The following is a 20,918-nucleotide window of genomic DNA, read 5'->3' as shown; positions in this document are numbered from 1 at the left end:
TCATAATACACGTTTTTGGGTTAGATCGCGTTCTTTATAAATGTGTCGTAACCCTCCACCACCCGACACGGCCAATCAGTTAAAAAAGTGTCACGTTGACAAAAAACAAATAGTTCACTACTTTAGCCCACCGGTGTGTTGAAGAGTGAATCCACAACATTTTCAATTTTTGAGTACGAAAATAAGTTCAACATTCACACATCTGATGAGATTGGGCGCATTCTGAGTGACTTGGTTAAAGGCACTTGTATAGTAAGCTTGGTAAAAAAAAAAGAGTCCGTTCTGTTAGGACAATGCACGTGATTGTTTACTACCTTTAGCCTGCTAGTGTCTTCTGACACGAATGCCATTCTACCCTCTGAGTTGCGAGTAGTGTGCGTCAGGACAATAACTTCACTGCTATTTCTTCCCAGGCTCTCTTGCCATATATAGCATCAGAGTGCAAAATCCTTCACAGGATACGTCAGAAGACGAATCTTCCGTGCAGCTTTTCAATATCCTCATAAAACCAGACAACTGCGTAACTAGTCAGGTCGGTTTTATCTGCATTAAAGGATACAATACAGTCTTGCATATGCTTGAAAAGGAAGCCATGCAGTTTATTGTTTCATTTCCAAGAAGCGCATCATTCAGTGCCTTGGGAAAATACAATCTTACATCAGTGTTTAACTCACCCTATTGTTAACGTAAAAAAGATGAGTATGTTCATAGTAAAAAAAAAAGAAATAATGATCCACTTAATATTCGGGTCACCCCTTTGATGATACCAGCAAAATTTGATGTGATCAGAAAATAAAAAACAAACTTCGACATATTTTTCTTTTGAACACCGACGCATCTTTTTTGAACGTATGAACATTTCAACATGAAAACGTTTCTCGAGTTCATGGGGAGAACTCCCCATGAACACGCTGCCTTGGTTCTGTGATTGAATACAATACATAGAAAACACGTCAAACAGAAAACATCAAAACAGTAATGTATATTAAAAATGGTGAATTACTTTGTTTTAGGCACACTGTCTACATCAACATGATTTTTTTTATTAGGGGGTTATTATTAAATACAAGTTAAGGGGGAGGAGAGGGGGGGGGCTTATCAGAATGTGATAGCCAATGAATGGAAAACTTGTATTAAGAAGCTTGCATCTTGAATCCCTGCCTCACTTGATGCAGCAAATCTGGCTGTGACGGTCCCACCTGATGACGGAGACTTGTGTTGCCTCCGAAACGTCGTGATTTTATTATTTAAATTTTTATTAATTTTTATTTAATTTTTTACCCACGTGACTTTACCGAAAGGACCAAGAGTATGATAATGTTAGAAATTAGCATGTAAATGTAAGATCGGAGAGCGGCCTCCTCGACGAGGGCACGGAAGTGGCTATGTTAATGTTAACAGGAGTCAAGTTGAGTAAAACCGTTGAACAAATACCGTGCCGACGTCTCCATAACCAATGGGTGACCAAATCGCCGAGCCACTCCGTTCAAGTTGCGAATGTGACAACCCGAGCCTTGCGTTGCTCTTTCAAGACAGCGAAGGAAAGACTGAGCGGGAGACGGCTTTGTAACTGGACAATGTTTATTCATTAAACAAAAGCCTGTACAGAGAATATCAACTACCATCCGTGGCGTTCACAGATTTACATCACATTGATAACAAACTGTATTTGGCTTCAAAATGACAATCGTGGCAGAATAAAGTAGAATAAAAAGAGCAGTAGCTAAAAGCAAGATTAATGGTTTATAATTGCTCTAGAGTTCTGTATTTACATATTTACAACAAAAGTTTTTTTCTTTATCAAATGCATGCAGTTGACATCAGTGATTTTTGTTTAAAGTGCTTTTAGTCTCTGTTCAACGTTTACTTTTGTACACGTGTCATTTCCTGTAACGTGCGATAATAATATTAATGACATTGCCATCCATTTTTCAGGAAGTTTCGCGCACAATTTGTCGCTGGATGTTATTCTGCGTGCTACAATGACACAGGCACAGAACTATCGCACTGAGACACTTGCTAATGCATAACTTTTCCACGACCAATCTTGTTACGCACTTAAAAATGTTGCTGCATACCGCATTTGTTACTTTTTTTTCAGCAGCAATACATTGCGTTAAAAAATCCAGTAAAAATTAACAAATTTTATCTTTGTGACACAATCTTTGATAGAAGAGGTAAGGACTTCCATTTTTCCCTTCCATGACTGCATAAAAGTCTGGAATTTTTTAAATTTTCAACGATTCCTGTTTAGAAAAACCTAAAACACAGATATTTTGAACGTACATAATGTCAAGAAATTGTTGTTATTCAATAAATTGTCTGTAGACTTTTATACGTACCATTATTCTTTACAATATCAAGCCAGCAAGTTGTAAAAATAAAATTACATGTTGCAACAAGATGAACACATAGCCTTTGAATTACAAATGTATTACAAGTGCGCACAACGCAATAAGCAATTTATTCTCTACAGTGTGTCGGTTAAACTTTGAATGTAATTTCTTAGATTTTCTGGTTCCCGATAGCCTGTGTCCAAACAGATCCATTCTATTTCACGCTCCTTCGAGGGCGGCAGGGAGCTGTACGCCTCGGCTCCGTGGACTGGACTGTGCACCGTCATGAAGGTGGTGAAAGTCACGCGCTTGCGCTGCGTCGTGGGAGAGCTCACCGCCGGCTCGCCCTTAACGAGCATCCTGTCCGACTGCCTCTCCTGCCTCCGCATCCGCCCCTGCAGCCTGCCTCTGCCCGTGCCGCCACCGCCGCCGCCACCGCCGCCGCTCGTGCTGGCCGTGCTGACCTTGTCCTTGAGAACGCCACGGCCACGTCTGCCCTCCCTCACTAAGCAGCTGCCCTGCTTGGGGACGGCGGCACTGCTGTCCTGTGGTTGGACGGCGGTGTCCGCGTTTGGGTTGGTCAGCTCTATCCATTCGTGCGAATGTGTCAGGATCTCGTCCTGGCTTTGGGGAGATTGCTTCCTTTTGTACCTTACGGTGAAAACAATGCAGTTTATCAGAAACACCAGAATGGCAAGGCAGAAGACGCTGAGAAGGACGTACATGCCAATCTGAAGATCTGACAGGCCAGGTGTATTTTGGGCCTGTAGCTCCTCATCCACCCGATCAGAATCGGTGGCTGTGGGGATGTTTGTGTCAGCGGATGGTCGGCTTATATCCATGCCTATTGGCACAATCATTATTTGATTCTTATTTGTTCCAGCGGTAGACTTCACGCCGACCCCTGCTTCAGTGGTAGTGCCGAGCCCATTGGGAAGAATGTCTTTCAAGGTCACGGAGCCCTCGTCAATGATGTCGCCGCCTTCCTTGGTGCTTTCGGTGCTCTGCTCGTTGCCGCTGTAGCCACTCTCCTCCGGCCTGGAGAAGCGAACGTGCACATCGGCCACAGCCGCCACCACCGTCGTCCTCCGCCGAGTCTTCTGGCAGGCTTCGCAGATCATGAGCTCCAGGCGGATGAGGCCACCCTCTCCCTGACCCTCGGCCACGATTTGGGGCCAAGCGTCACCCTCTGGCACAGTGACGGACACCACTTTTTGGTCGAGCGAGGAGACGGTGAGGAGATACTCACGTGGGCTGAACACGTCGAGGGGCACCACGGTGTCATCGCTGTACTGCAGCCAAATCATCAGGATGGCCTCCTGAAGACACAGTGAGGGGTGAGGAATATGTCGAGACAGAGAAATAATGAAAGTGATCAATAATATCAAGGATAAAAAGGATTGTGTGTGGGCAAATGAGAGAAAGAAAAGTTGGGAACAAAAACATTTTTTGAGTAAGAGCAAGCATTTTCAGACTTTTGTCAATCTACTACGAGATGAAGGCCTTCCCATGCCATGCCACTCATGAGAGTTTATCTTTTTTTTTAACCATATTTCACCCCACTGGATAATGCAGTCTGGAGTGAAGGTGTGAGCCCAGGACTGGTTCAGGTATAACTCAACACAAATGTTAGTCATGACCGGGAATTGAACTCGAATATCTTTTTTTTCACATCAAAGTGCATCCTAGTCATGCCTGTAGATTTCTGGATTCTAAGTCTGCACCACCAGAATATTAGTTACAATAAAAACGGGTTTCCCTTCACAGGGATTGCTGGTACCTTTATTCTCCATAGCAGTGTGGGAACCTCTGCACTGTTACATCTGGTTAATTCAGAAGGCTACATGGGTGCTCCTGCTGATAGGAGAGGATTTTTTTTTCATTGGAAAGTATTCATTCCTGGCCGTTAGGGCTAATTTGCAGATATAACCAGAGTGCACCACTCATTTGCACACGCGTGTAGAATATCAAAGCGCTACGGTACAGCTCCTGGGCTATTTGCCAATAGCCTGTTGCGCCACTAATGTAGCCGATCCCTTGGAGTAAATCAGTGACTCTGGATCCAGGTGATGTACTCATTTGCACATCCACGTAGAGGATCAATGGCAGCGGGTGATCAAACCTCCCGACCCTAACAAGGCGACTACCAAAATCTAGTTATGGCCGAGAGCCACATGATGCTGAGCTGATTTCGTGGGGTGGTCACTTGAGGTTGGTCACGTGTGTGATGGTCACAAGGGGGTGGTGATGTGTGGTTGTCACAAGGGAGTGAGTGGTGGTCACGCGGTCGGTTCGCTCACACTGTTGGCTGTGGAGGGTTGAAATTAGATAACTATGGGAGCGCCTCAAGATTACTCATGCCTGGCTCTCATTATTTGAGCGAGTGTCTTGGACTACTTATGTTTCCACAGATTTTTCGTATTTCAAAAAAACTTGTTACGTTTGAAAGTTCAAGATTATTCGCCTCTCCATTGAGAACTTGGCCTGGAGCCACACGCAGCTCACGAGCCGCGGTTTGGCCATCCCTGACCTATGATATTGCTTCTTGGTTGTTCTTAGTTGTTATTGTAGCGAAAATCCTAAACGAGTAAATTATTCAATCTGAACTTAATGTAATATTCTTGTAGTACAACTGGGCTAGGATTGGTGAAATTAACATCACACGCTATTCCTTTTTTTCAAAGATTGTGTTCAATACATCCAATTAAAAATAGTTCACATGTCACATACCGTACACCTCAGCAAATGATTTAGTACTAAAAAAGGTGTAATCTGGTTTTTCAAAAATACAATACAGCTTTGTGCTGCTGTGGTGTTTCCAATGTGCTGCAATATACTATTCAAATAAGTTATTTCCTTTAGAAGCAATCTCAAAGTCTGACCTACCATTTCCCATCACTGTTGACAGCTTTGGTTTATTGCATGCATTATGTGTGAAATTCAAATGAACGAAATAAACTCGGTACCTTTTTCGGATTACGTAAATCCACAGCTAAGGAAACGTGTCACAAGAAAAGTGTTTTTTTCCACTGGGGATTGTATTTATTTTGGTGCTGCTTTTTATGCAGATAATAGCAAAACCATGTTTTTATTCAAATCCTTTACGAATTTCACAATAGTGCATAAAATGTCATCAAAGTTAAAAATGTGTACATTTTACCGTAGGATATAAAAAATATATACATAAAAAAGGAATAATTAATGTTGTCGGTGCAAGTGAGGCTATATGAAATCACCTCTCGTGCAAGTACATTATTATTATTTAAAATACTGTTGTGTGCATTGCACTGGAGGCAGTTACACATCGATACATCATTGTCTTACTTAGTGCCACTGTGGAAAAGGCAATAACACTGGCTGTTAAAATCATTGTTGTCACATAAAGGTTAACACTTTCTTGAAAAAAAAAGTTTAACACACCTCAATTACTTTTTAATACCGCGTATAAAAGTTTAAAGCCAAGCATGCCAGCTGTATGGTCAACGTCAGCATGAGGGAATAATGAAATTACTTTGAAGCATACTTAATAGTTTATCTTTATTGTAAATATAACTTCACGGACAGTTCCTGAAACTCATTGTAAAGACGAACTGTAGTCGAGTTATTCGATTGACTGGCTGCACAATACAATGATTTTATGAACGCAGCATTAGTGTTTAAAAAAAAACTTGTCTTTATATAACTTGTAAATGTAATCAAACAAAAATATTATTTTCTCTGGCGTATAGAAGCGCAACTTAAATGAAATCAGACTACAGTAAAAACTCCTTTAATATGGCGCGTCCCTCTCGCCCGCAAATCTAACAAATTTTGTCGTGCCATCCCACGGTCCACCGGAGCCCCCGGAAATTCGTACGGCAAAAAAGAACTCCCCTTCAAAACGATTTGCTGAAAATCACGGGAGAGGCGCTGTACCTCTGATATGGGATGATCTACGAATGGTCATTGACGCGGATTTAGGGGAATTCACTGCCCTTACATTTTAGTTTGGAGGGGCTATTGGCACGTGTAAAGTCAGTAGGAAAAATGGTACGTGCCAAACCGACTTGGCGGCCTTGTTAGTTTTACCCACAGGAGCGGCAACTGCACGCAGCTGCAATTTCATGTAAAAAGTGCGTGCACTGCCCTCTCCAGAGATAAGCTCTGCCACCAAATAGGCCTCCTGCCGCAGTCTTCATCCTGAATGAACGATTGGTGCTCAATGGGCCTTCTGCCGTTTTGCGGCAATGGAGGGCGAGAGTTGTGGTTCAGTATTTAAATACGTAATTTGCTGCTGTTGCTACAGAAGCTGGAGAAGTGGAGTGCGGGGAATGGAAGTGCGGCGGTTAGCGCGCTGCGCCATGAATCCGGCGGTCCGAGCTCGATTCCTGCTCACAGACACCAACAATGGTGACGATTACCTGAACCTGTCTTGGACCTCCTCTAGGTCGACTCGGCCTCAAATGAGTATCTGGTGTGGTGTGTAAACATCGCCACTGGGGCGTTGTGCTGGCCACCCACCCCCTCGCGTGCTGTGTCGGCCTTCCTAGGTGCTCGCTGACAGCACCTGCCCCAACAGCCTGTGAAGGCTATACGGGGGATCTTTTGTCTTTGGTGCAAGGGATTGCCGTGTGCCAAACAGTAAGTGTCAAACTCAATCCAGCTGGCTGATTAATATGTGCGTGTGTCTGCTCGTGCCACGAGGCCGCCACGTCATGGTCAAGCCACCACCACCCACATGCTGAGTAAGATTTCAAGACGAATTTGTTCTTTATCGTAACTATTAATGAAACGCCAAATAAGGAATGTTCCATTAATTTATTGAGCATTCTTAGCTTTTGGTGGCATCGCCTAAGACGTGAGAAGCCACGAGCAGAGCATGTCGATGATCAAGGCATCTGAGGAATTCACCGATTTCATTACAGCAGACAGATATATGGCTTTAAGGATTTCTAGTGGCACAATGCACACCGATTGTATTTATTTCAATGGTTGGGGATATCGTCTAACACTTATCTGTGTTGAAACCAGATCTTGTCTTTCCTATACAAGATTAGCATAGAGCTTTACCACCTTGCGAGGCTAATGCATGCGGATTGACTGCAGGATGCCATATCCTGCCGTTCTCGGTGTGTGACCAATGTAGTGAGTTCGAGTTATCGATTTTTTTTTTAAACCTATTCATGTAATTTTGGGTAACCTCTAGGCTTTGCCCAATTTCAGGTGTATTCGAGTCTGGCTTCGAGAAGTTGTACTATATTGCTCAGTCGTAGGCAAACAACACGTGTCTCTGTGCCTCAAAAAATACTCTGGAGACAGACGGAAAACTGAAGGTAAACGTGGCCTTGGATAAAAACAAAATGGGGACTTTAAACTCGGTGATGTTCTTGGTTTAAGCAATGCAATTTAAACGCGTCTGTTTATGTCTAGGAGACAACACTGCATCGCAAATAGTAAAACATGTGCGTGCTTAATGAGCAATATCCAACCATCACATATTTCCCCTGACCAATTATCCACCCAGATCCAGTGCAGTCTTTGTACATTTTTAAAAAGATCTTTACAAATTCGACCCTTTTCACAACCAATAATGTATTCTCAATGTCGTGTACATGTGCTTGCTTCTTAAAACACAGAAGTGTGTGTCTTCGCGGATAAAGCACTATGTGTCTTATTTTTGTCCAGTAGCCTATGTGTGTATGGCGTAATCGTAATCTTCCATAGATGCTCACTTATCCGATTTTTTCACATATCCGCCGAAACTTCTGTGCCCGATGTTGTACCGTACCGTACTACGAAGTGTAGGAGTTCTGGGGATTGGGGTAGATATATTGCCTGCGACATTATTACGATTACACGTGAAATCACCCACTCCATCGCGAACACTGACGATTTCACCGCATAGAGAGTACGACTCGCTTTGGAATGCTTCTAACAGTGACAGAATAGAAGCCATCCACCGTGCCAGACCCCTTTCTCTGCGAGGGTCAATAAGGCAGTGTTTTGTGGTGAATTCTTACGGCACCCTTTCCATGATGAATATATGTGCCAGAAATGCCTCGTTTTGTGGCGTGAAATGGATCGCCATGCCCAACCGAGAGCGGCCACGCCCCTGATTTCCGAGTGCCGCGATTCCGCAAATTGAAACTCCCGTCACGGATCGTGAAATGTATTCTTCGATTTAGCATCTCCCCGCCCTGGTTCCCGCACGAACGACTCCCACTTAGACCCATTTCACCGTGGGAACCGGGACAAAATGGGAAACGCAAAAGGCACTTGGAATTACAAATAATGATTAATCATTTATATAAAATAATTAATATGAACGCGAATTAAGTTATGCAATTATGAACATCAAAATATATAACTGCTACTTGTGGAAATAAAGGCTGACATTGTGTGAATATTGCACGGGTGAAAACAATCTGTTCATGAAGTGAGGCTTAGGTCGATGTCTCCTCACTGTTAATCTACTTGTAGATTTGTTTTTAAGGTTTTTCTCGTTTTGTTTTACCCTGTGTCATTTTTTACAAGTTCCAATTATATTCATGAATTCATTATGTTCAGTATTTCCATTTTCAAAGCACGTAAACATTTCGGCAAATTGACTATGAAGACTCAAAGCCAGCAGCTCTCGGCCAGTTATTTTGTGAATGTAAAATAAAACAAATTGAACAAAAGAGTTGACACATAGGTGATTTTGCATTCACATCACGCTTTCAATGGTCAAATCGCGCACTTCAAATGTCATACACTTGTTCCAGATAGAGATGTATAACTATACTGTGAATCTGAATGAAGTACCTACAAGATGGTAGGTGATTATCTAAAATATAATGGTAAGGTATGTAATGAAAACAAGCTGGATTTGTATTTTATTTAACACGTGTGCTTTCGCGACCAATGTTATCCATAAGAGATGTTTTTCGGTTAGATTGCGTAACTATAAATGCGTCGTATTGGCGGGTTTGACCACACATATATTTACGCGATATAACCTCCCCAAAAAAAACCTCATGGATTTTTTTAGCCAGGCAATAGTAGCGCACGCCTGTAGCGCATGCCTGTAGCGCACGCCTGTAGCGCACGCCTGTAGCGCACGCCTGTAGCGCATGCCTGTAATCCAGCACTGTGGAGGCAGCAGCCAGGGTTGGTGGATCACGCAAACGTTTTGAAATTCCCTTCCCATGGGTGTCGAGGAGGCGCCGTAGCCTGGCTCACCGAGTGAATGCGGTGCAGCAAATGTGGATTTTGTTTTCCAGACCTCAATTTGCGATGGCATTGAATTAGGTCAATGAAGCGTCAAAACAAGCAGCTTCCAGTGGGAATAGATTGCTCCTGAATTGACAGTTCTTGATTTTTTTACAAAGACATTTTTCCCGTTCAAAGGGTCCCTTCCATTATGTATAAAAAAACAAAGCATGTTCACATGGCTGGAATAAAGATAATAGGTTGTAAAAAAATCCTTTCGGATCACACTAAGGTCATGAGAGGCAAGGGTTGACTGATGAGATATTCAAATGGAAAGAATAATGAAATCTTGTCATGCGTTTATATTACTGTGGCTGGAATAAAATAAGAGCAGATGTAAACATGAGCTGTAAGAAAAGCCTGTGTTCAAGAAACCAGAGCATTGGGAGTACAAGAAAAGCACACAGTTTGCACATTCAATTTTAAATACACTTTAAATAAAGAAACACATCGTAAGTGCTTATCAGAAGCTTTACAATTGTACAATTAAGGTTAAAGCCTGAAATGTCTATGATTAAAAAACTCCAAGCACTTACAATAAAATCAGAGGAAACTTAGCACGGCTCAGAACATCTGGAAAGCGAGAAATAGGGACATAGGATAATAGTAATAGGTTTTTACCCTATTACTATATTTTGCCACTGGTAAAGGAGGTCTCATAACGTAGGATAATAATAATACTAAATGGATTAAACAGCGAGGTCAGATAAATCAATAGAAATTAATGTGTGGTGTTGAGACTTCTATTAAAAAAATTACATTTGAAGAGTGTTTTTGTTTTTCACGTTGTGTGGGGAGCCGGAAATGCAATCTTTAGAGGTTGATGGTGTGGCCTCCGCGCTGTATTCCTTCCCATTGTAACCGATGAACTAGTGCAACACGCCGCAAAATCACCTGCAATGGAGCGAGGGCGCGAGTGGCGTAAAATATGATGGCATTCTAATTGTGGCGCTTCGTGTGCAAGTAAAGCGGTGGATTTACAAAACGCGTAAAAATGTTGTTGCATTCAACCAGGTGTATTTAATACGTAGTATGATTGCCGATGAAAATAATTATTATTGTTATCATTTGTTAAAATAAATAAAATAACCCTGTGCCCTGACATGTGGACCACCCTGTAAAATATATATATATATTCATTTTAAGACCATGGTATTATTGATGAATGTGTTGAGTTTCTATTCTGTTCATTGTGCTTGCGCAACGCGGGCAACGCAGCAGCAGCATCACAAAATAATGTAAAGCCTTATTTGATAAGCATCATGTAAAACCACTTTTAATAGTAATTATCAACCATGATGATTGTTTGGAAAGCCGAATCGAGTTCACAAGAAGTCACAAACACCTCATGCAAGTCCCGATGCAGAAGATCAACGGCTTCGATATGCAAAGCTTATGGGCCAGAACCCTAAACCTCATCCACATACAACAACCGCCATTCACCACTAAGTGGCGGTGACGTCACCACGACGCTTGTGCCAGGCTGTGTGTACTTTGTGAAGTGTCGAACGCTCGCTGGCAGGAGGTCTCGGAACAGACCCAGGTAGCCATTGGTTGACTCACTGAGATGACCGGCAGATTCACGATGCTGGCAAGAATGCGGATACTTCATGCAAAGAGTGGAAGATTAAAAACTCCTCAGCAGTGTGCGACTCTGGTCACCCAGAAGACACCATGCGGAACATCACGAATCGTCGCGCAATTCACAAATACGGAGGAGGCGTCATCACAACGATGCACCACTCCATGGCCCCTGATGCAAATTATCTGGCACGAGCACCTGAATGTGAAATCAAAGTTGTTGCTGTATCTTCTTGGTTTTTTCGGTAAAGTCACGTAGAATTGAAATAATAAAATAATAATAAAACATAATAAAATAATTCTCACGACGTTTCGGCCACAAAGTAGCCGTCCTCAGGTGGAGAACAGGACGGCTACTTGCTTTGTGGCCGAAACGTCGTGAGAATTATTTTATTATGTTTTATTTTTATAATTTTATTATTTCAATTCTACGTGACTTTACCGAAAGAACCAAGAAGATGAATCCCTGCAGTCACGAAAGCTTTAAATCGAAATTGTTGCTGTATATACCAACGTCAGCCATACAAAGAAGAAGAGTGGCAATACAGCACGGGACACAGAAGTCGGCATTAATGAATATTTGCCACCACCAATTCTGCTCCAGCCCATGGACTAAGAGGGAAGGGCGGTTGTCTGGGGGAAGGTAGAAAGGCGGAATGGAAGAAAGAGTAAAGTCGCTAATGCTGCTGCCTGCTTCATGGGCACATAAAAATGGATTTGTCACTAAAACATTTTTGTTAGCTAACCAGTCCCTGTGGGAATATTGACTTTTAAGTGGCTGCATATTGCAACTGAGGCGTTGAGAGCACACAATGCACAGCGAAGAAGAGGGAGGTAGTGCTGCGTTGTGCTCGTTATAAAAAAAGAGACCAAAAGTTTCCAAGAGTGGAGAATTAAAGAATTATAAGCAAATGCATATCGCTAACAATGCACTAGTAATTATGTACGGCCAATATAAACATTTGAAGCTCACGTAAAAAAAATATATGATTTTCATACTAGGTTGGTGTGTAACTTTTGCGCAAATACAATCTTAATGTTTTTAGATGCCTCTCCTGTGCACATATTAGCAACGGTATTTGCAACAGTGCTTTATTACCCAATTGAAAATACATTTTCGAGATATGTTGAGTTCATATATATGTGTATATATTAAGACCGAATAGGAAAGGTGATAAAGAGTCACGACTCAATACGCCAAGGTGGAACGCTGCACGGCGTTAGAGTAACACAACGCTTGCAACTCGCCATTCAGGAGGTCGTCGGTTCGATTCGATCTCCCGGGCACGGCAGCTGAAACAATGGTGCGTGTCTCTTAACTCCATCCCCTCCCGCCACCCGCCCACCCGCTCGCCCGCTCACCCGCCTCTGTCCACCACAATTAGTGTTTTGTGTGGTGGGGTCAAGTGTGGGTACTTCTATCTCTTCCAGGCCATCTGCTTAACATGAAAGTGTCAGGCCAAAGAACCCCCAAAGTGGCTCTCCAGAGCTCCCCCCAGTTGGAGGACCTTTCACCCGGAGTGGCATGAGGAAGCAATTGAAGGGCTGCACATTTTTACAATTCGCGCTGGAGTGAAATAACGTTAATTGCGATGCGCGCCGCTGCGGCTCGTACCTGCTTGCTGGCCGTGAAGATGCTGAGCCCCGTGGTGCGGGCGACGACGACACTCGGCTCGCTGCTGCTCGGCCGCAGCGACAGGGAGAGGCCCGAGAGCAACGTCACGTGCAGCCCGCTCACGGAGACCTTCTCCTCGCTCACCGTCACCGCGCGCTCCCCCAGGATCGAGTCTGACAGCGGGGACAGCACCTGGGGGCAAATTGACATTAGCCTCTTTAATTCTGTTACACGTCATTGGGCTGTCACTCTGTGCTCGATGTGCGGTGGGCTCACTGCAAGAGGCGTTCGGTCTAATTCCTTGACACCGGAACGTCTTGCACACCAGTTCTCAGGAACACTGTGCATCGCATTATATTTTACACTTTACCTTACAGAATATAGATGAAGTAGCACATATTCTCAGCCCTCCGGCGTGTTTTTTCAGGTGTCACTGCTTGGTTGTTTTTCATGATATCTCGCGTTTGGCTCCAGATGCTGGGAGCTTCCTTTAGGAAATGGATCCAGTTGTCGAACGGAGCTTCCGGTAATTGGGAGTGAAACGTTTGACATTGCGCAGAACGATGCGTGGCACAAACACATCGGAGCGCAATTTAACACAACCGCAGTGGTATTACCACGTGTCTCCTGTGTCACATCTCTGGGATGTTGAGAAAGCAAATGTGTTGGGTTAATACATTGCCGCATGGAGAATTCTTATGAAGGCTCTTTATTTGGTTTAATGGTCGAAAGGCAAATATGTGGGATCACAATAAATTGGACAGTATAATGTTAGAAACTCAATTTTGCAACGTTGGCGATTCGCTGCAATTGTTTTGCCGACATAGATTTATTTAAGTAGCATTTTGCAATTGTTCTGGTAATCACAATGGATTTTAGTTCATAGCCAATAATAAACTATAATTGCATTTTAAATTGTATAAATTATAATACTACAGGTTTGTGCTATAGTTCACAAAACGTTGCAGATGCCCCATACACTATCCACTTAATAAATATATACATGTATAAATAATACAAAAACAATTCAAATGTTGAGATTTCCAGTTCTATCTTTGGTCAAGAATGTGTACATTTTCCTTCCTGTCTCACATTTCTCCATGTATTCAACAACAAACGAATATCCGATTTAGTTCATTTATTGATGGCTTGCTTGTGGCAGTGTCTAACCAGTGTAAGGCCAATCGGGTGATGCAGCATAATTATCAAAGCTGACCTTTAGGAGTTTCATTGTATAAAAAAGAAAGAAAAAATAACCCTGATGCTTTTTTTTTTACCTTTTGAAATAGTCAATAGATGATATTTAGTACGGCAGTAAAGGTACGGATACCATAAACACGGGCACCATCTGCAAATGCGGTTTGAGGTTGAACTATTATAGACCTCGCTGAATATATATTGGTTCGCAATTCGTCTTTTTGTTAGCTAAGAGCTAAAAATGTCTTTGAAATGTAAATATTTTTTCAAAAATCTGAAGCCAGCGATGTTGTTCTCCGTCCGCACGCAGGAAAACAAAAAGAACGCCGAGCCAACCACCGCTGGTCTCCATTCAAAATGCAACGTCGCCCCTTCTCCCCGCTGTTTACACAAAGCGAGCACGTGCCAACATAATTTGCTCCAGAAGCGATGAATCAGTGCATGAATCTTTGCATAAATTTCCAGCTCAAAAAAGAATAACGACTTGATTACAAAAAACAACGGCGTGTGCGTGTATATATATATTTTATTTTTGATATTGCTCAGGCCTTTTTACGTCTCTAGGTTTGCAGGAGAGATAAGAGCCGGTGATGCATCTCCCAGCTATCAGGCTGACCCCCCCCCCACACACACACCCCACCCCCCCTATGCTATCAGGAAATCTTCAAAAGTCATATAGCACTGCTGCTGCATGAGAGAGCGACGTGACTAGCGTCCTGATGACCGCCGTGGCTGCTGCTGCTGCTGTCGTCGTCGTATCATGAGGGTTGAATACAAAGGTACTCAATGGGGGGGGGGGGGGGCGCTTGCCAATGCAGTGCAGTGCGATTAGTGGTGTTGCTTAGCCTCAAGGTTTGGCATTTGTGGTATGCATAAATAACAGTGCTCTATACATTATATATGTGTAGCATTTTGCGTTGTAAAAAAAAAAAAGGATATTTGAAGAAAAAAATATTTATATATTTTTTGCATTGGCTCTTAAGTCTCTTAAATATTAAAATGTTAACTCTAGAAGAAAAAATGCACGTATTGCTCCGAGAAGTAACCCGTCGTTACAACAATGTTTTGCAAAAAACAACAAAAGCTCTTGGTTATATAACACGGATAACTTTTGAGGTGTGCCCAAACCTGCTCCTGCGTATCACCTTAGTAGACTTGCCAATTTTGGCAAATCAATGAACCTTTGAAAATAAAAGTCTAATTCATACAGCGACGGTAAATTGATACCGCGTGCTGACCTTTTTGTTGTCAAAAAGTAGCATGGTTGGCTACGTACGGTGCGAAATAAGTTAAACATAAATACATGCAACATTCTGCAGTGACGAGCAACGTTTGTAGGCAGAATGGAGGCACTACTGCTCTGGAAAACTTATTTCAAGATACATATTTCACGTTGAATCAACCCGAATTCCCATAGCCTGGAATTGAACCTAGACAACTGAGAAGGCAACTCAGCGATTGCGAGCCACTTCAACATTCCTAAGTGACATAGGTGCTGTCTTAGGCAGCATGCCACGTGACCTTGTGTCAACCAATCACTGAGCTGCAGGTCGCTGCTCAATTGTCAAGAGTTGCTCCTAACATGTGCAATGGGGATCAGCCTTTGACTAAAAACATATTTCAAGAAGGTAATATATATTATGAAACACATTATTTGGTGATGATGTGTTGGCAGTGGTACACACGCACACTATGACAAAAGATGCAACACATTGAACACTCGTTAAGAACATCGTCCTTAGAGAAGGCAGTGTTGTTGACAGGTATTGAGGGTGTTGACTTTTTAAAATGAGATCACAAATATTTCACATCATACATTTGGGTAGTTTTTCATTTTAGCTTCTCGTTCAATTTCACAATGCATGTCGCATAACCCGATGCTACAATTTTGTGGGAGAAAAGGGTAAAGACTCCAAACAAAGGGCACGAAGGGAAGCTGTCTCCCCGACAGACCTGGTCTTCACCTGAGGACGGCTGCTTGCGTTGTGGCCGAAACGTCGTGAGAATTATTTTATGATGTTTTATTTTTATTATTTTATTATTTCCCTTCTACGTGACTTTACCGAAAGAACCAAGAAGATGAATCCCTGCAGTCACGAAAGCTTTAAATCGAAATTGGGCACGATGTTTAACACGTGAAGACCTTCCTCGGCTGTCCATCGCACACGATGATGACAGCGCAGAACAGCGGAAGCATCGGCCGCCACTGGTGGGCAAGGGTTTCTCGTCTGCTGCAGGGGATTGTGTTGTGGCGTTGCCGGTGTTGATGCTGGTGGGGTTTCCCCCCCCCCCCCGGATTGTTTTCTTCAGGTGAAGACCACAGACTCAGTGTGCACAGAAGGGAGAGATTGTTCTCACGAAAGGAAGATATTGTTCTCGAACAACTTACGTTGAGGCTCTATAAACCGAGACACGTTGTGAGCAATGCAGACAAACCACTGCACTACGCCCCCACCGTCTATGTTCCCCGCCTACACTTACCCGCACTGACCAGTGTGGTGAAGTACGGTCAAATAACTCCCAATTTCTGTTCTTAGGTTTTTTCGGTAAAGTCACGTAGGTAAAACATTAAAATTAATAAAAGTAAAATAAAATAAATATCACGACGTTTCGGAGGCAACACAAGCTTCCGTCTTCAGGTGGAACCAGGTGGAACCGTCACAGCCACGACAGCTGTATCAAGTAAATGAGAGATTGCAGGAGCTACCACTCCAATTTCTGCACGGCATGGGGAGGCCCTCATCCAGCAGTGGATTGACAAATGGGTTGTACATGCATTATAACTGCTGTACATTGCAAGGCATCTTCACTTATGGAGGTGAAATGTAAATTTTAACAAACCCCCCCCCCCACCCCCCACGATTAAGCTTAAACCCCCCCACTGTGAGATCTTGAATATACATTTCGTTCTTAGCATGATGAAGATTTTGGATGGGCCATGACGACCCGCCCAGCACGTGGTCACGTGATTCCTGGGTCATTCCAGTTAACGACTCATGCTCTACATCAACAATACCTCATAGGCGAGCGGGTGACAAGAAGTCATTGAAAATGGATGGCTGCACTGGGAGACAATTGGGGGCTCGCGGCAGAATGAGTGTCGCCATGAGGAGGATAAGTTTCTTTGTGAGAGCATCAAGACGCAACGTAGATGCATCCACGCAATTAACGGGCACAAAACGATTTGACACCTCTTCAATCAAATGTGCTATTGGATTGATAACTCATGGAATGAAAGGGCAGGAGGGACACAATATGTGATTTTTAACAATACACACTTCAATGCTGTGGACTTTTTTTTCCTTTCATAATTTTGCTTTTGCAAACAGTCACAGAAATGTCTTTTTAAGATGGAGCATAATATAAGCGATGATTTACTGTTTAAAGCCCTGAGCCAGGAGGGGGACATTCCACATTCTAATGGAGGTGACAAGTCTGTTTACATAGGACAACCACTGTTCAATCCCCACATAGTGGTAGCTATTTTATCGACCCCGAAGGTGTGATGGGCTGTCGATCCCCAACCAGGATTTGAACTCGCAACCTTCCGACTGCAAGCCGATCACTCGACTGCTGAGCCACATGGCCTTTAAAAAAAAGTTTAAATAGTTAAGTACCGTATAAAAAAAAAATACGTAACGATTTACTGTGTTTATTGTGCGTTTTTTGCACAAATATAAATACACAAGCGTAACAAAGTACTGCTTTCTTTTAAATTCATTTGCTTTGTAAACAGGTACTCCAACTCGCATCACATTGTATACGTGGCTACACATGAAGACGGTTCCTATGGAAATTATTCACCTGAACATTTCGGAGAAGTGAGAGTCATTATGCAATAATTTAAGCAATTGTGTTGCAATATATTTTAGATGTTTTTGGTAAATAACTAGCAAAACATGTTTTTGCAGTAAATGACTGTCGCCATCTCTTTGGTATACTGGTTATAATGTTCTGAAACAAACAATTACACGGTAGCGGCTAAGATATATATGTATAAGAAACCCATAGCAATCAATTGCATGTCAAAATTACAAACTGAAATCAAAATGCAGCCCAACTGCTTTCCACCTAAACATTGCATCAATGCATTTCAAACCCAACTGTTTATATATGTTCCCAATAATTACCCCACAAAATTATCTACACCAAATCGGCACGTCACAACAGGTCACATAAGGTTGGGTTAAGACATCTGCTAAGCATGGAAGAGCAGACCACATACTCTCAAGAGGAGCTCTCTGAAACTGCCTCTGGTGCCGATGTCCTTTTTGCCAGCAGAGGCCTCAGCAAGCGGTTGCAGGGCTGCACCTTTAGCGCCTTTAACCATTTTTTCTGGTTCTCTACTGATTTAAGATGTGAGTATAAATTATTCTGCCAAGCTACATATCGTGAGGTGGTTGAGTGCCTGGATACTTGCAAGACATACGTAATTATCACTGCCCGTGAAAACGCCTGTGCTCTTTGCGAAAATGTGCTTTACATGAAGTTCGTGCCAATTATATAAAACTCGGAAAGATTATTCTCTGCTACAGTTCTAAAACTTTGGAACGGTACTCCGTTATTTCATGAAATGTGCTGAGGATATCGCTATGTTCAGCAGCAAATTAAAAGCACTACTTTTTCAGCTGCACTTTGTGATGTGCCACTTGACAAACCACATGAGACAAGGCGACCGTGTAATTGGTGAAGGTGATTTTCAGTTAAATTTCGATTTAAAGCTTTCGTGACTGCAGGGATTGATCTTCTTGGTTCTTTCGGTAAAGTCACGTAGAAGGGAAGTAATAAAATAATAAAAATAAAACATAATAAAATAATTCTTACGACGTTTCGGCCACAACGCAAGCAGCCGTCCTCAGGTGGAGACCAGGTCTGTCGGGGAGGTCTGTCGGGGAGACAGACCTGGTCTGTCTCCCCGTCAGACGCTGTCTCCCCGACAGACCTGGTCTGTCTCCCCGTCAGACGCTGGTCTGTCTCCCCGTCAGACGCTGTCTCCCCGACAGACCTGGTCTTCACCTGAGGACGGCTGCTTGCGTTGTGGCCGAAACGTCGTAAGAATTATTTTATTATGTTTTATTTTTATTATTTTATTACTTCCCTTCTGCGTGACTTTACCGAAAGAACCAAGAAGATGATTTTCAGTTGTTATATCTTCCACGTGGTTGCGCTGTCATGGTTTCAATACTTTTCTGTGGGTCGCCATGCCCCACGTTTACAATTAATGCAAATGCACTGAATACTCCAAAACCTATTAACCTCACATTTGGCTCAGTGAAAATGCCAATGAAAGGTCGATTTACAAGCATGCTTCAAGATGACTGGAGGGAAGTTAGTGCGTTGACAGTCGATTGCGATGCTTCATACATTTCTTTAGACATCCAAAGATGTAAGTTGCACGATTCACATATTCCGGGCTTTAAAAATGGTACTTGAAAAACACCTTTAATTTCACAGCATGTAAGACACACTCTGATAAAAAAAATGTATTTAAGAGTAGTTACCGGCACGATGGGTTATAGCGGGTCCCAATTATTATTGTGCGTACTGCGCTGTGAACCCAGCGACCCCAAATTCCATTGCGGGCCACTGCTAACATCAGTGTTGAGTGATGCCCAAGTTGGTCCTGGCCTCCCTTCATCAACCCACACTGAATCAGCATGGTGAAGTATGTTCAAACATCCCCAATGACTGACAAGCACGGGTTGAGAAAGTGCTCGACTGTACATTACTGTGAATTATAAAAGCAATGTAATATGAACAAACACTTGCCCGGTGGAGGCCGAACACTCAAGAAATTTGATCAAACGTCTCACTGGTTCTAATCAGAATAGACCGTATTTATAATCATTATGATCAGCCGTGATCAATCCACTGCTGGATGAAGGTCTCATCAAGACTTCACCATCCCGCACTGCTCAGAGATATAATATAAAATGTATCACAGTGCTAAATTTAATTTAAAAATAAAATAATTATTTTATTTCTATGATGATGTCTGTTATTTTTTATTATTATTTATTTTTATTTTTTACCTACGTGACTTTACCGAAAAAACCTAAGAGTATGAATCCTTGCAGTCACGAAAGCTTCAAATCTAGAATGCTTTCTTTTATTCACTTTAAACTAATGACCTAACGCCAACAGAAGTTGTCCTATTAGGAGACTGCCCAGTGCCATTGCAGTAAGGAGTTTCCACCACTGGCTTAAAGATGCTCATATAAAAGTAATTTCAAATGTTTGAGCAGGGAGAATAAGGTTATCTGGCACTAGGAGCTACTTTATTAAACTATGTAGAATTTATTTTTGTAATTTTTTTGCCATAAAGGGTATACTGTGTGCGGATGATGCATTGCATACTATGCAGCGCATTTAATATTGGTGTAATATCGGCATGGAGAGATGCACACTTGGAATTGCATTGAGAGACAGATTGAGGGACACATAGCCTACGTAGGCCAAAGACATTTAAACTGATAAGAAAAGTAAATGGACTTGGTCAGGGCATGTCACGAGAAAGGGTGATGGGGTGATGGCCAAGAATAATGACGGAGCGGTAGCCTAGGAAGGGAACACATTAGAGAAAATGTCCTACAGGGAGAAGATGAGGCGAAATAATGTTGTGTGCAGGCACGAGGTGGATTACTTAAATCGCAGGTTCATCAGAGGTTTACGGTGGTGGCTTGGGTAGGCCTGCATTCAGCAATGAATTGGCCATGGCTGACGACGAAGATGATATATTAAGTGAATTCTGACCCATACTCTGAGGTTTTTTCGATAAAGTCACGTAGGTAAAAATAATAATAAATGAAAATAAATCAATTAAATCACTGCGATTTGATTGAGTTATTTCATTTATTATTATTTTTTATAAATCACTGTGATTTAATTGATTATTTTTCATTTATTATTATTTTATTTTTACCTACGTGACTTTACCGAAAAACCCTAAGAGTATGAAT

General features: G+C 42.4%; 1 protein-coding gene across 1 annotated transcript in view; it reads right to left on the bottom strand.

Moving 5' to 3' along the window:
* Positions 1-2,380: 2,380 nt before the first annotated feature.
* The window catches only part of LOC144933074 (transmembrane protein 132C-like), a 152,720-nt gene continuing 134,182 nt past the window's right edge, over positions 2,381-20,918 (bottom strand). Inside the window, exons 8-9 of the mRNA XM_078857576.1 lie at positions 12,763-12,954; positions 2,381-3,655 (exon numbers count right to left, since the gene is read on the bottom strand). Coding sequence (XP_078713702.1) covers positions 2,471-3,655; positions 12,763-12,954 — 1,377 coding nt within the window. The 3' untranslated portion in view covers positions 2,381-2,470. The remainder of the gene's footprint in view (positions 3,656-12,762; positions 12,955-20,918) is intronic.

The sequence above is a fragment of the Lampetra fluviatilis genome, chromosome 6 (assembly GCF_964198595.1).
Source record: "Lampetra fluviatilis chromosome 6, kcLamFluv1.1, whole genome shotgun sequence".
Classification (NCBI taxonomy): domain Eukaryota; kingdom Metazoa; phylum Chordata; class Hyperoartia; order Petromyzontiformes; family Petromyzontidae; genus Lampetra; species Lampetra fluviatilis.
This window is presented reverse-complemented; position numbering and strand designations above follow the sequence as displayed.